Source organism: Neolamprologus brichardi, chromosome 7, assembly GCF_056152115.1.
Source record: "Neolamprologus brichardi isolate AB-2024 chromosome 7, ASM5615211v1, whole genome shotgun sequence".
Lineage (NCBI taxonomy): Eukaryota > Metazoa > Chordata > Actinopteri > Cichliformes > Cichlidae > Neolamprologus > Neolamprologus brichardi.
The window spans coordinates 48,259,336-48,276,864 of NC_142110.1; the positions used below are offsets into that span (position 1 = coordinate 48,259,336).

The 17,529-nt window shown below is 36.9% G+C and overlaps 1 protein-coding gene across 1 annotated transcript in view; it reads right to left on the minus strand.

The window, feature by feature from the left end:
* brinp1 (BMP/retinoic acid inducible neural specific 1) overlaps positions 1-17,529 on the minus strand; it is a 108,491-nt gene that overhangs the window by 49,752 nt on the left and 41,210 nt on the right. The window contains exon 3 of the mRNA XM_087843754.1: positions 8,212-8,402. Within this exon, the coding sequence (XP_087699880.1) occupies positions 8,212-8,402 (191 nt within the window). The remainder of the gene's footprint in view (positions 1-8,211; positions 8,403-17,529) is intronic.

Here is a 17,529-nt window from a genome sequence, read left to right on the forward strand (position 1 = left end):
AGAGCGTGTCACATATGTTCAGGTTTACAGTGCTGTGAATGGTTATTTGGCCCCAAGCGATGCATTGGAATTGGTCATTTAACTTGTGGTGACCGTGACTAGGGGTGGGTAGCAGTCAGGGCCAATGTCTCATGCCTGGTTAGAGTACAAACACTGAGGGGACGAGGGGCGATTCTCCGATGCTGCAATGCTCTCTCTCCCTCAGGGGTTAGCAAAGTTACTTACATACACTCGACTTACACCACTGCACAAGAATAATAGTCCCACATTAAGCCCTTGATCTGCCATTTTTTATCACTATTTCAACTTAGTGTGGCATAAAGGTCTTCTATACATAAATATTTTGTGGTTATTGCTAGCTGGCCAGGAAAAATCATTACCTCTCTGGCTTTAAAAAAGTCATTTGTGTGCACCTTTCTATAAGTAATACATTGTGCTACATTATTGCGGGGCACCTCGCTGGCACATCGCCAGAAATAATCAGCTCGTGTAGGGTGTATGTGTTTACAGCTGAGAGGTATTTTAAATTGTTTCATCTCAAATCAGTGTTTCCGTACATGTGTACAAGCATGTTTTCTGAATATCTTTTTCTTTTTTTTCACTTTCCTTGTGTTTGCATGAATGTAGAGGTCATGGAGGATATGTGACTGCCTAGTGTAATGGAATGGTAGGGAGAGCCCCATTTTATGCCAGTGGTACATGTGTGGGAAACCTTTTCAAACAACCTAAGTGAGTGCTTTCAAATGACTTCATAACCTAGTCACAGATTCACAGGACACACACACATACACACAAACATACCCTGCATTTGCTGTTTGGTGCTGCTGTCTTCAGTTACTTTAGTTACTTCGTTAATCTTCTTCAGTTACAGAAAAATTACATCTATTTTTTTGTACTTAACTATATATACATATGTTTGATGACAAAAATTGTGTCAATAATAAACCAATATAGGATGAATTCTATTTCACAACCCAACAACTACTCAGCTCTATTGTAAACATCTTACTTATCTTATGAATAATCTCGTCATTAAAATAGGTTAACGCTTATAATAAAATGTGCATGTAACACTCACAACCAATTTTCTACCCTTCTCTTCAGCGGCATAACGCTATTGCCAGTTACACATTTGCTTCGGGTTTATGCAAGATATATTCTGGTATAATGGAGTAAAATATATTGTTGTTGACAGAAGCGTTGGCAAGTTTCACTGGGCAGTTTTACTCTACAACCAGAGGCACAGCCATAGTTCTGCATATGAACTTTAGCCTTGGGCAACCACAAGTCATTTCAATAAACTATTTCTTCTTTTTCACAGCAGAAGATATGAGACACTGAATAAGTCTCATTCAGTCAGTCTGTGTATTCACAGAGTGTTGGTGGGCAAAGGAGTCTCCTCAGCTAACATGCAGTTATTAGTGCAACAGCTCTAACAGAGCGTAAAGTAAATGGACTTTCTCAGTTAACTACAAATAAATTTTTTTAAAAATGCACTGTGGTTGTTGTTAATGTAGATTAGTTCTTAGTGGCAAAAGCTAGGTAGAAATGAATGTTGTCAATTGAAGCGACAGTGTTTGCTGTTTTGCAAAATGTTTGAGCAGAACGTGTATTTTTTTAATCCCTCCACACAGATGTATGTAGGACAATGAACTCTCCGAAGTAGCTATAGTTGTCTGCTGAATTTAATTGGATGTGTCTCCTTTTAAGCTTTTTTTCTCTATTCCCTGACTCAACTCAGATGCTCTATAGTTGGCTGTACACACACCCATGGAAGTCACAGAGAAACAGCAGTTCTCTCACTTAAAGTGGAAAAGTGATTTCAAGCATGTGAAGGATAGAAAATGACAGATGTGCTAAAATATATTCCTTACAGCTTTAGCAATGCAAATCTGTCCTTCACATTCCCTAAAAGCAATACCTCCTCTAGCATTTATATACAGCCTTACTTTTGCAGACGTCTTCACTACTGACACACCGAAAGGTTGAATTTTCCTGTCAGCAAATGTGCTTCACTTACACAATTGTTCTCAGGCAAAAAGCCCGAGGTGTTAAATATTTGTGCCAACTGTTTTATGTACATATTATTTACTTAATTATTAATTTATTTATTTCATCTTCAAATTCAGTTAAAACATAAACTGAGGTATATTTTCACTTTAACTGCTTCAAGTCTTTTAACCGCAGTGAGTAGGCTAAACTCAGATCTAGGGCTGCCACAAACGATTATTTTGATAGTCGACTAGTCACCGATTATTTTTGCGATTAGTCGACTAATCCGATCATGCGTCCATTGGATGTAAAACGTACAGCTTATTGCACCAGCATGCATCTGCTCTTATATAACTATCATTAGCTTACAGCTTGAAGTGTTTAAGGCATGTGCTAACTAAAAATAAAGACAAGATGATAGTTTATTAAATTTTAATGAAATTTGCAGATTGTTTCGGTGAAGTTTAATAAACTCCTTGCTATCTAAAATATAACAGAGTATATTCTCGAGCATCTCACACTTCTGATAGTCAGTTGTCTGCTTGACGTTTATTCAGCTGTGCAAAAATTATAACTTTAATCTCAGCCAAACCGATTTACTCAGGAACAAATAAAATACAAAAAAAAAGCCAAACAATAACATTTTTAAATGGCCTGCATTTGTATAGCGCTTTAGTCAGTCCCTAAGGACCCCAAAGCGCTTTACACTACATTCAGTCATTTTTAAGTTATCTAAGTGACTTATATATGTTTAACCTGTGTAGTGAAAGACGGCGGTGGGTTTGAAAACGATTTGCCGGGAGTCCGGTGTTCTCACGGGCTCTAGTGAGCCTTGCCCCCGGCTAGCTATCGAGCTAGTGGGTAACAGACGTCGGAGCGCTTTTGCAAATATGTGGTGTCTTGATAAACTGAGCAGATATTTGAGGTTTACACAGTTACATTCTCGCCTGAAAATATGTTAAACGTTTATTTTGTGACCCAGAAAGAATAATAAGAGTAATATTAAAACTAACTAGCTGCTGCCATTGTTGGAAACTGGCTGCGCTATGAATTCTGGGACACAGCTTCTTCTTCTTCTTCGGGGTTTAACGGCAGCTGGCATCCTTGTACATGCAGTGCTGCCATCTTCTGTTTCAGTCCGTTATTACACTCTTGAATTCTACTACTAGTGATGTGCGATACCACTGATTTCCTTTCCGATCCGATACCAAGTAATATTCAGGGTGGTAGCAACGATACTGATCCGATACCGATACTTTATACAAAAACTTATTTTATTTATTGTATCTCAAATTATAGCGTCATAATGATTATGACTATTTGAACACCTTGCCTGCCTGCTGCACTAAAGGACTCCGTGAGAGACGTCTGTCTCGCCCTAGCAGCACCTGTCCCTCTCATCCTCTTCAGTTCGTCTCAACATAAGCTCGTCATTTTCCTTGATATGATTTACTCTGAGGTGTTTGACAAGGATAGTGATGTTGCCACAACCATACATGCCAACCCTCCCGATTTTTCCGGGAGAATCCCGGAGCCACCATTCTCCCGAATTTCTCTCGAATTTCCACCCGGACAACAAAATTGAAAAACCATATTGCAGAATTCATAGCGCGCCCCAGCCAATTCCAGTCTCCAACAATGGCGGCAGCTACTTAGTTTTAATATTACTCTTATTTCTCTTTCTGTGTCACAAAAAAAAAACTTATAACATATTTTTAGGTGAGAATGTAGCTGTGTAAACTTCAAATATCTGAGCCGACCGACATGTCATCTTCAAACCCCCGCGGTCTTTCACTACTCGGGTTAAACATGAGATATAAGTTACTTTGATAACTTCAAAATGTTATTGTTTGGCTTTTTCAGTGTTTTATTTATTTGTGAGTAAATTGGTTTGGCTGAGATTAAAGTTATTAGATTAGATTAAATTACATTTAACTTTATTAATCCCTCGGGAGGTTCCTCCGTGGTTTTCACACAGCTGAATAAACGTCAAACAGAAAATGATTAAACAGAAGAGTTTACGTCAGCGCCCGGTTATATTTTAGATAGCAAGGAGCAGACGGCAGAGTTTCACTCCACCGAGGGAGCCTGTGACGTACTACCCGGCTTTCTTTAGACCACGAAGGCCAGGTCCTCAGGTGGAAACAGCCTCTGAATTCGGACACCCCCGCTGTTTCCGGACCGGCCAATAATAATGGTGACATTTAACGTATTTTATCCGATAAATAAACACTGTAAAATGTATGTATCACCCTCCCCCTCCCCCCTCCCCCCAACAGCCCTTTTGAATGTCTCCCTAATTCTGAGGTCTCGATGTTGGGAAAGTAAGGCCACAACACCTCACTTTTTTGCCACATGTATTGCAAACCACGTCTCAGCTGTTTGTGGAGGTAAAATACGTCCGCACAATTACGCTCAGCCATTGTTGTGAGTGCGCACGCCAAGGGGCTGTGAGACATTTATACAGCTGTATTTCGCACATGACTGTGAAAGGAAGGAAGGAAAGGAAGGAAGAGGAAGTAGTTCCTTTGAATGTAGACAATCCGAATGTTATAGTTTCTTTCCACTGTGTTCCTGTTAATGATAAACTACAAATTTACCCTAAATTACTAAAATATCCATATTTTAATGTGAGAATCGATTCTAGAACATAAATGACTGGTATCGGAGGAATCGATATTTCAGGATCGATCCGCACATCACTACCTACTACTTTTTCCTGCGTCTTTTGTGATCTTACAAAGCTTCAAACGACGTGTCGACTATTAAATCAGTCGTTGAGACTAGTCGACTAATCGTGGCAGCCCTACTCAGATCATATGCTACACTTCAAAATACACATCACTTGATACTCATTAAAAAAAAGTCAAACAAACGAACAAAATGTAAAAAATGTGCCACAAACTGAGATCTAATTAAAACAGTCAAAATGTTCAGACAACAAATGTTTTCCCTTGATGCTGTCAGTCAGTGCTCAGATAAGAATATCTGCTTCTTAGAATACAGTAAACCCTGTCATTACCACAGCACCATATTTGCAGGCAGTTAGTAACACAGAAAGCTAGTTCATTAGCATTCATTAGCATAGCATTGATCCTACCTCTTTTATTACATGAAATTCTTTAACAACAACAAATATAAATGACAAACTACCCAACTGAATTCATTTTGCCTTTAATTAAAAAAAGTAAAAACAAAAGATATTGAGAAGAGGCTGTAACTATATACACCTTTTTATTAGCACTTTAGAGCTCAAAGACAAAGAAAGAAAGAAGTAACGACTCATGCTAGGTGACATAACAATGGTAATTCATTGCAACATTTTCTTTCAGTTTCCGGGTGGGGCGGAGGGGCTCTAATGGCGCTCTTCACACTTGAACACTCAACTTTAAGTTGCCTGGGAGAAGGAGAATTCATTTCTTTCCTCTCAAGTGTATAATGACTCATGAGACCACAAAGTGTAGGTGGCTAAAGAGAGAATTAGCCTCTTCTTCTTACTTCATCTCTAGTATTGAATGCACATTTCTTGGTTCATATAACTGTGTTCTTTAATGGGCAATTCCAAGATTGACATAAGAGTGTGCTGACCCATAACTTGAAACAAAGGCCTGAAGGTTAAAGAAAACATGATGATAACTCAGGGGCAAAGTAGATGAGCTCGAGGATATCTGTAAAAATGTAGAGGAACCACATATGGTGATGCAATTCAATAACCTTAAGGAGGATGATGTGGGTGAAAATGATGCTGTGGTTATTTTCAACTGTTTTAGCCTGGTGTATTAGGATTCTTCCTAATTTTATTTCACCCCCATATGATGTTTCAGCTCAATATTGTATTTCCAATTTCCAAAAAAAAAGGTGTTGCAGGATGAATCACTTTACAGGGTGGGTTATACAATATCCTAGTTCTAACTCTTCACATCTAATATTCATCTGCACAGATAATTAAAGCCGACTTTATATTTGAAAGTAAAGAAATCTGCTACCAGATTTATTTTTTTCTCTTAATGCTTAAGCATCAGTTCCACTTGAAGATATCACTTCTGACATACAAATATAGTTTGAGGTTACATAATTAAAAATTAAATTAAAAGACACCAGTACTCTCTGAATAATTGATACTGGGGTACATAAATGCACATTTCCCAAGCTTTGGCAAGTCTGGAGCAACATGACCCAAGCCTGTTGAACAGCATCATAATAATGACAAAAGTATAAAGAATATTTTTCAGAGGCATTCGATCATGAGATTACAAAGCTACAGTACAAACGGCAATCTACACAAGTGAAGCGACTACTTGGCAATGTTTCATGCATGCAATTATATAATTCAAGGTTTGAATAACAGAGCAGATTATCTTACTAATTATATCTTTAAAATGCAGTTGGGAACATAATCACAGTTAGCTGCCTTCATCCATCCCTCCGAGCTTGTGATAAGATAAGAGATAGCGAGGAGAAAGCATTTATTGTTAGGCTAGGAGAGCACAGGTGCTTACCTTTTTTTTTTAGGGTAAAGTACATTCAATATACTTTTGATGCTTTTTTTCTTTTTCACTGTAAATTAATTGAATTGATTAATTCTTCAGAAATTTAGAACAGTGTTGATATAATTCATAGTAACTAACAGTAGCTATAGAATGAATCTTCTATAATATATCCAATCTACATTGAAAAGTTCTATTTGATGATGTCATGCTTATCGATTAATCACAGAAGTGCACACTGTGTCCCTTAAAGTAAAGGTAAGTTTGAAGATCATATGTAAGTTGAATTATACTTTTTGCAAGGGTTTCTGATTCAGCTACACCTCCCCTTACACCTCAGCTCTTGCTATGTTTATTTATGTTTTTGTTGCAACAGCTGCTTACCTTCCCTACATAACTTCTTCGGGATTCCTTTACTAATACCTTTCAAGTGCCCATGTAAAGCATCATCATAATCACATTTATTGGTTTTTATACAGACTGATAATCTGTTTTCTGAGAAAATTGTTCACTGAAATGATCAATTACCATGAACTGAAAATAGAAATAGGGTATGTAGAGCTTGTTTTCAACATTTGCCCCATGTAAGGAATCTAAATATTTTTATGAAGTTCTTGTGTCTTTGTCTCTCTACTTAATACATGTTTCTGAAATTGTTTCCAGATGGAAAATCTAGCAGACAGCATGCCATTTCCATTTGGTTGATTGCCTGCAATTCTGTACAAGTTACTAACCATGGACAGCTGACAAATCAAGACACCTGGCAATTTCCTGTAATTTTCTTCTTAATGTTTTGTCTTTCATATAGTCATATACTGTTTATATATATCCTTAACTCTTTCCCCCCTGGATGCCTACTAGAGTAACCCTTGTTTCTGTTTTCTGAACTGAGCGGCTGCTGTCATATTTCAGACCTGCCTCCAGAACAAAATGACTGGGTGCACAAGTTAGTGAAAGTGATTTCTGCCTATACAGCTTACTAGGGCTACCCTTGGAAAAACCTTCTCTAGTGCTCATCAAACCACGTCTTTAATGACACATTCTGAGGTGTCAAAACTCATCATCATAAAGGACACAGGGGAGGTCGTCAAATGTCATGTTCATGGGAGAAAGAGTTAAAGGTTATATTTTCTCTGTAATGAAACAGCTACACTTTAATGGAAACACTTATGCTCTTGTTTGTTTGAATGAATTCAGCACCCCCACCCCCATCATGTCTATGAATAAGTCTATCGAATGGTCAGTAGTCACTTGAAAATCCCAGCTTTTTTGATTTGGTTGGAGAACATTTTCACGTCCGCTTTCTTCTGCTCTTTTGTGATGTAGCTGCGGCTGAGTTTTTCAAAATCCCGAAGAAAGAGTTGGCCTCAAGCTGCTTCACTGAGTTGATGTGACATTGTTAGCAAGCTGGTAAATAAATAATCCTGGACAATATTAGGTTGAATTTTCACAGTGGAAATCATGCAGGGGCATTTGATTGTAATATTAACAAAAAGGAATAAAACTTACCAAATACTTGATTTTTTTTTGTTATACTGTATATCATCAGACTCCTAACAGACCTGAAAGACTTTTCTTGAAAGAAATCCTCCCTTACATATAAATTCTTTCATTGACATGAACCATTTAAGCAAGCCATGTGTAATAAGCTTTTTCAGCCAGTGTGGAAAAACAAGTAATATTGTTAATCAAGCATGGAAGTGAGCAAATGAAACATGTGAACCTCTCTTACCTCCCAGGGTGGCTGAGATGAGAATGTGAGTTCCATATTTCTTAATGATAGTGTCAATGAACTGCTGAGTAGTGGGCCTGCGTCCCAGCAGGCGTACACTGCGCTGGAACTCAGGCATGAGTGGCACAGGGTTCCGAATAAGATCCCTCCTTTCAATTGCAGTGTTCCTCACCTTCCAACGTGCAAATTCCCTGCAAAACACCAGGAAAAAAATGCTCTCAACAACATACCTTATATTACACTACTAACATTAACAATTAACATTAACAATGCAGCTACATTACTCTATCTGAAAAGCTAGTGCACACTGGGGTCTTTCATGTGAATACAACTGTATGAGGCAATAAAACATTAAAAAAAAATTAAAAAACAGAGGCCAATAATGAAGATGCACCGTATTCTCTTGTGTTTATTCAGTCTGGCACAACCATGCGTAATCATTGTTGCTTAGTTTGTAATCTGACCAGCTTCCTGCGATGTTCCTCTGTAATGCAGTATGTTTTCCTGAAAACTGCTCAAGGTCATTTCCTCTTCATCATGCTCTGACTTAATTCTCGAGAAAGAAAATATAAAAATACACAGTGCACAAAAAAAGCAACACTGATTTAACTACAACTCATTCTGCCCTTCATGTTTTCGTGTTTTTGCAGTGTAAAAAGATCCTGGAGAATAAGTGTGAATGTTTATGAAGCTTGTTTCTGTCCATCAAGACCCACATCAAGAAAAGATTTCACCGAAAACATTACAAATATCTCTATTCAAGAATTCCTGGTGTATTTTTTAACTGTAATTGATTGTTTATTACTATTTTAATCAGAAAATGCCATTATCATCTTCCATTCTTTCTGTAAATACAAAATCATTTCATCCTTTTATTGCATACATTTCTTTTATGTGAATGTGTATCTAGAGGTTTATTTAGAATTTAGGAAAAACACTTTTTTGATTACTGCAGTGTGTTCTAATCGTCAAATGCTGCAAATGTCCATATGGCTTTGACAGATTACATCATTACATAGTTATGACCTTTTTTCCTGTTCAGTGCATCTCTGAGAAACAGCAGCTCTGCCGCCGATTTTGTTTGTCATATACTTCATCTTAGATTATTTAAAAACCACGTGATAATTTGATTGGTCTGACATCCAGCGTCTCTCTCTGGTGGAAAATATACGTCTAATGAGGCCACATTTGGTCCCAGTGTCTCCACCTGTTCCTAAACCCATGAGGATTTCCAGCTTTCTCACTGGATCTTGGAGAGCAAGTCCCTGCAGGGAAAACTAATGTCACCTCATTTGGTCATTACGAAATTTCACGAGATTCTAATGACTAAGCTTTTTAAAAAAAACAACAAAAAAAACAAACAAACAAAAAACCTCTTGGGTCCAACATGTCTGTGAAGGTTCTTAGGCATCCAGGTCATCGTAGTCTAAGCACCTTGGAAAGAGATTTTGCCTTAACTCCCAGACGCTTTAACGCCCACTCACATCCTGGACCATTTGACCTCAGGAAATCACATGATAGGGTGGGGGGCTAGGTTTTCACTGTGTGATTAGGTAGAGGATCAATAGGGGGTCCACGACCCCCTTGGGGACATTCCCATAGGACATAGGAAATCGTGGATTCTCCTCCAATTGCTCTTAGAACTGAAGACGCTTCTCGGATGAGAGTTGAAATGTCTTCAAGAAAATTAAATAAGTCCAGTTGCTTTCCTTTCCAAGCTCCTTAGACTCTTGGCTCTGACACTTCCCAAATGAAATCATGGAATATAAATGGCAGAAACTGTTCTTAGAAAGTAAAATATTACAAGCTTGATATTAGGAACCCAGGTTTTTGAAACATGCAGATTTGGCAGGTGTGTGTAAAATAATGTCAAAATGTTGCCTTTGTTTTGTTTTGTTTTTTAGATTAAATACGATAGTATACAACTTTGTTATCACATTTGAAAAATGCATTGTTGAATATTCAGTTAAAAAGTAAGTGCTATGAATAAAAATTACACAAGAACACTTTATAATAGCCTAATCACAAGCTTTCCTCCTGAATACGTGGGCCCACTCCAATTGATCGGTCACTTAATTTGATTTTTCTGACATGTAGTCAGCAATGTGTCTGGCTTGATGGAAGCAATTTTTACTACTCTGTTCAGCACTTATTAGCATTTAAAGTTCAATTTCTTTTCTGCCAGTGGACTGTTATGTAATTTGTAATGTATCAGACATTTCACAGGTAATATCTTGACAGTGTCCTCATAAGGCACAATTTTTTTTATACATTTTGAACGCTTCAAACAAATTGAAAAGCATTGCTAACCATATATTTTTATGCATTGTCTTAAAGCCAGAAATTAAATAAATAGAGGTATTTGCTGCTGATTTGCAGAAGTCTTTCTTATGAACTTTTCAATTCCTTTACGCAGCAAAGACACAAGTGCTCATCTGGCAGGACAGGACACACCACTCAAGCTAGTACATGCTGATTCAGCTTCCACTCTTGTTCCATGACTTAGCTCTATAAGGGGTACACGTTGCTGTTGTACCTCAAATCTAGAGCAAACTTTTAAGCTGAAATAACTTTTATTTGTAGTTATGCGACTGTGGTACCAAATTTTATCTCTCTCCACTGCCTGCGAGGCTCGCTCACTGTGTCTGTTATTCGTTTCTTTCTCTCTGTTGATTGTCACAGAATGTCTCTCATAGTTTGGTCACTATCCATTTTAATATAAAACTATATAAGGCAGCTATGTATGCTTCGGCCTTTCTGCCCCAGATAAGAAATGCCAGAAGATGGAACCTACAGCATGACACGATTCAGTGCTTTGTTTCACAGCTCCAAGACCGGGTTTAATGACCTATCAAAGAAAGTTAAGAGGAGATAAATGGTATCGTAGCTGCATGGAAGGAAGACAGGGATATATGTGATTATTGCTTTATGGTGTTTAAGTAACTCATTTGGGAGGTTGGGTAGATTATGTCTGGCTGTATGAAATAAAGGATAAAATATAAGGGATAATATGGACATCCACAAATAAATACTTAATAACACTTAGATTGAATGAAACTATAAGTCCAATATTTTGAGTAAAAAAAGCATACATTGAGGCAAGAAAAGGAAACCCAAAGGTTGCACAAGTAGCATTGATTTGTTTGGGTTTCTTGCCTGAAATATTGATATGTCCAGTATGTTCTGTCTGTAATATAGTCTGTCCTTGCTACAGCCAAGGTATAGAGATTGCACATAGATATGAAAACCATCATTTAATGATCAACTGGATGGGAAATACAATGTGCAACAGATTTACACAGAATTATAGTAAAATTTAACTGAATGAATTAATGAATGAATACATTTCGTCCAGCAACAGTCATAATTTCTGTCAGTTCAATTATATCTGTTTGCTAAAGAAAATAAAGGAGATTAATTTCTCGTATGTTTGGTCTATGTTCAACCTGAAATATGTTCACATAAACTAATAGTAACCAATTCAAACCAATCAAACAACTGATTAAACTTTATAACTGATTGCTTTTTTCCCTGTAAAATTGGTGCTATTTCACTGCCATTTTTCTGAAAAGTTGACTTTTCTAGCTCTCACCTACAGAGGCAAGTTAATCCAGTCAAGGTGTTTAACTGGAACACAGTTGATTTTATTGTGGAACAGTAAAATGAAAGTGTATTGTATTTTTATTTGTTAAAAAAAACATTTAAATGTTCTATAATGTTTACAGAAATTTAAAAAAAAATGGCTTTGTCCATATGGAGAGAGAGATTGGTAAGAACAATGTTGCAGCTGCATTTCTGTGTCCTGTTTTTGCCCAACTTGCAGTTTCCAGGAGATATTTAAATATTGTTTGATTCATCAGGTGGTACATTTAACATTTGATCTTTGTGAATTCAATACTAAATGCCATGAATAAAGCCTCTACAAAATGGAATGACACCACAAAATTCAGCAAAACTATCTTATACATAGACAGCTGTTGGGAAATGTAGAAACAAATATAATTGGATCTAAAAGGGGAAGAAGAACTGATCCTTTTATTTGTCAGATGACTATCAGCTTTACCAATAAAATGCAGAAATATCAGGGGTTATTGCATACTTTTTAGCCCTGTGGGACTTGTGTTGTTTCATGAAGATGCGTCTTTAGTTTTTAGGGGTTTTTTTGTTTTTTTTTAAATATATATGTTTGTTCGTTATTGTTCCTTTATCAGCCTGTGTTGTTGTTTTAGAAAAAAGAGGTCAGGTCGCTACCATAACTCATAACCAAAATTAACAAAAATTTGCAAGCAAGACCTATTTTTGTTTCAACCTGGTGCTTCAAGATGATAAAGCTGGCTAAATTGTTACAAATCAATGCATGTTGGGCTTCACAACAACGCTTTTATAAGTAAGATTTATTTGCAGTGCTTACTGTAATTGTTAACATAGTATTTATATGTTTTGAATGACTCAATAAGTGGTATGACTATTATGATGCACCCTGAAAACATAGTGGTGGAAAGTGAGAATATGGCATGTCATAACAAGTTCCAGGCAGCATGTCGTCTGCTTCAATTAGAGTTGGGGGCTGTATTGACATCCACTGAATATTCCCTAAAGCTCTCGCAGGGGCAGGAAAAGACCATCATACAGTGTGTCACCACAGGCACTTAGTTGATTTTGATGCTGTAGCCCAGATTAAAAAACCTTGAGAGAGCATGACAGACATTCAAAGTAGAAGTGTGGAAGCAAAGAATAAAGAGAGACACATCTTTGTTGAAAATATCTAACTAATTGAGTGGGAAACTGGCAAGGCCCATACACAAAATGTTCTTTGGAGCCTCATAAATGACATGGAAAAAACACAACAAAAAGTAGGACTGTCAGTGAAACACAGAGCTTGTCATGCCGAGCTTCCTCTTTCCCTTTGCCCTCCTCTAATACTATAGATCAAAGCCTTTACAGTCAAATGCATTCATCTATATTTACATCTTGACCTATGTCAGTGTGAGGTATAAATCACATTTACATCTGTTCTGCTATCTAAAACTGTGTCATGTGTCTGTGTCATTTTATCTTCAATTAAAGCAAACAATACTGACTGATCATGAAACAACAAAAAATCCGGCACCAACTGTAAAAGTGTTATCAACAACTTTATTTGGAATAGATATGATGCTGTCAGAAAGGGTAGCACTATGGCCCTCAGCATTTGACAAACATGATTTAAACTGCAACGATAAAAAGAGGCCAGAATATTATTTTTGACTGGCTATAGATGTTTAACAGTTGCAACTGAGAGTAGTGTGGTGTTTAAAAGAACCCTGCCCACGTAGATATGTAAAGCCTATTATATTCAGACTAATGTCACCAATTAAAATGAAATATAAATAATTCATAGGCAGCTGTTTACGTTGCTGGGTATGTCAAATGGTTGCAATGGCTCCAATTTATTGACCCTACAGTTAGATAAATATGCATTCTGTTTAACCTTTCCAATTTGAGCCAGATCATAACAATGAGAACAACGAAAAAATGAAGATGATCGCTAATACAAGTAGGCAATAACAGGGCAAAATCTTGGAAGTCTGTTTGGAAACTGCTCCTCTGTGTTTCAGAAAGTGACTGGGTTTGTTGTTTGATGGAAAAAGTTGTTTGTGGCACCATATGGATTATTTTATGTATTAATAAACGAGGAATTCCAGACGTTAGCATCCGCCACCGTTACATTAGGCTACTTTATAAAATACATTTTTTTTTAATGGAAGAGAAACATGCCACAGCTTTTGTTTTGTGTTTATAGATGTCTTTTTGTATTATGATGAATAAGGATTTTTAGGCAGATTTGCCACAATTGTGATGTTTTATGGGTTGATCTCATCAGTCTTCATCATTGGGAGAATGCAGGCCTACAACAACACAAATACAAACACTATTGTTTAGAGATTTATGTTACAACAGAAATGGATGGATATTGCTAAAGAAAACTGCCAAAAGTCAGTTTCACTCTGTTGTGGTCCTACTCAGAATAGAGTGAGAACACCATTTGCCATATCCTAGGATTGGAAGTCTGCCCTACTCAGTTTCATGTTCACATGTGTAACCATGGTCCATAATTACCACTTAATGCAAATCACCTGGCAATTGTATGGCATCTGACATGTCTGTAGTCATCTCTGTCTAGCTGTTGTACTAAGAATATATTTACATACAGATTGTTGAGCTGACTAAACTGGCAGATTGTCAGGTTCCTCATGTTATTGTGATCGTTGGTTCACTTTCACAAACACCAACTGGAAGTCTACTGTTTGCAGAACATCAACTAATATTTTCTGTCTTTCGTGTTTCTCAAAGTGATTTTCAATTACTCCCCCCGAGAGTGTTTAGAGTTTTTTGACAATTTTAGGCACAGTGTTGGTTTAGTTGCTGCCTGTCGTGAGCAGTGTTTGAGCTCTTTTAGTGGACTAAATGCATCAGATGTTTTGGGAGAGAAGTGTCGAGAACGTAACTGCGGGTCTTTTGGAAGTTGTCTTTGTCTACAAGCACTTTCCCACTCTTTTCTCCTCTCCTCTTCAACAGTGAAGCCGTTAAGCCTAATATCACTTTCATTTTTTAACTTTCAACCAGAAATTACAACCAAACAAGAGACAGCGTGACTGTTTTTTTTCTTTTCTTTTTGATACTTTGTGTTCTCTGGGCTTTAAGAAATAAAAGCTTTATAACATAAGCAACCAGTTTAATAAGGACATTTTTAGCACATTAAGTCACACCGGTTAGTACCAGATCAGAAAATTGTAATTAAATGAGTGTTTACGATGTTAAAAAACTATAATTTTACAGTAAAGTATATTTAACAGCACTGTTAATGTGTTTGGTTGTGTTTGATGTATATTGTTGCTTGAAATATGAGGTAACTTTTTTTCTACTTAAAAATGTGTTAACAGATTTTACTTTATTGCATTTCTTAGATACTTACAGCCACTGAACTAAGGCTTTATTTCAAACCTTGTAAAAGACAGAAAAAATGAAATTGAATTGAATCTCAAAGTACAGGTCTGGGAATACCTCGAATGTCTTTCATCAGTACTTTCAGAAGAATGCATTGCTGTGATAATCCCTCAAATATGACACAGATGAGAGAGCAAGGAGAATCAGTGTCCTGTACATCCATACAGCATTTACAGTTGTGAAGCTTACAAAAGTGATTTTTCAGCAGAGTATGTCAGAGAGGTGATGATTCAACCCTTTGTAATTTCTGTAGCTGCTTTTTGAGGTTATTGTACTGAATTACATCATAAATTAGCAGTAGCTCTATTTGTAGTAAGTCTTTCTATCAAAGACATGTGTCATTTAGTACACGTCTATTTTGTTTTGAAAATGTAATATTTAGAGTGCTTTGATGCTGCAATTAAACAGCAATAATCACTGCATGAAAGATGCTTCAATCTCTGTCTGTCTGATATTTTTAAAGGGTACAATGTAGATGACAGATTTCAGCATTTGTTTGAATAATGAGACATTTGAAATCATCTTTAGTAATTCATAAAATATGCTCAATAATAGAACAAATATTCTGTTGAGTTCCGAATATTTAGAAATCAGTCAAACATGTCTACAAAAAACCTCCTTATTTTACAAAAATAAATGTTGTTAAATTACACTCAGCAGCCACTTTATAGGTACACTTTGCTAATACCAGGTTGGATCTCCTCTTGGCTCCAGATATGCCTAAATTTGTGGTATACAGTGAACAAAGTGCTGGAAAGCATCACACAGGTGCTGCAGATTCATAATGCAAATCTCCTATTGCACCACAACACAAATATGCTCTATTAGATTGAGTTTTTGTGATTACAGAGGCCACTTGAATACTGTTAATTCACTGTCATGTTCCAGAAACCAGGTAGAGATTATTTGAGCTTTGTAGTATGCTGTGTTCACCCCACGAAAACAACCATAAGGAGATGGTTATGCTGTGGTCGTAAAAGGATGGCCATGGTCAACAACAATACTATGGTGTTTAAACAATGCTTAGTATTAAAGAGCACAAAATGGAGAGGAAAATATCACGAGCACCATATACCACCACCAGCATCCTGAATTATTGTGACGAGATAGGATCAATTGATGGGGTCCATTTTTTAATGTTGACCCTGACATCTAAATGTTGCAGCACAAATCAAGACACATCAGACCAGGCAAAAGATTTGCAACCTTCTATTGTCTAATTTCGATAAGTACGAATGAATTGTAGCATCATTTTCATGTTCCTAAGAAGACAGGAGTGATGCGCAGTGTGGCTGTAGCTCCTTTGCTTCCAGGTTTGATTTGTTGTGTATTCAGAGATGCTCTTCTGCATACCCTGGCTGTAACAAATAGTTATTTGAATTACTTTTGCCTTCCTATCAGCTAGAAGCAATCTACTCATTCTACATTTACCTATAGCATCAACAGAAATTACTGCCCAGAGAACTGCAGCTCACTAGGTATTTTCTCTTTCTCTGACCATTGTAGATTTGTTTGTGTGAGAAAATCCAGCAGGGCATATCAACCATGTCTACATGTCTAAATGGTTATTGGCTAATTAGATACTTGCATTGAACAAGTATACGTAGCAAAGTGGCTGGTGGCTGCATATATACAGATTTACATGATTTTGTAAATCCTTTTGCTCCTTTGCTTCTGCTGTAATATCTACTGAAAGCCTCCACAGACAGCAATTTCCTCCTCTCACATTTATTCTGGACTTGTTTCTAGTTTCTCACATCACCTTTAACACGCTGCTTTGTTTCATATCTGGTGAGTCAGTTGCTTTGCTATTGTTATCTATAGCCTTGTGATACATGCTGGAATGGTTACCCAAAAAAAAGAAATTCAAATGTGTTTGCACGATGAATAATTGTCATCCAGTGTTCAGATGCGAACATGAAAGTAATGCAATAGGCACTGGAAAAGGTCACTGATGTCAGAAGTTACTGATGAGTGCAACGATCAGCAGAATCAGCAGGCATCAGAAAAATCTTATTTTAACACGTAACTGAAGAGTGCTTTCTCCCTTTAAGAATTTACTTGTTTTCTTTGTACTTGTCGCACACAACATGAATGAGGTGTGTGATTTTGGGGCTGCTGATGCAGTTTTGTACAAGTTCTTGTTCCTTCTGATGTGAGAAGGAACAGACTGTTTTCAAGCTTTGATAAAGGGTGAACCTTTCAATTTCAGCCGCTTGTTGCACTACTTTGTTTGTCAGGGATGACTTCATATTTGCAGTTGAAAATGATACGTTATTTTGAATTACCTATTTAGGTCTAATTCACTGCTATAAAAACAAATCACTCCAA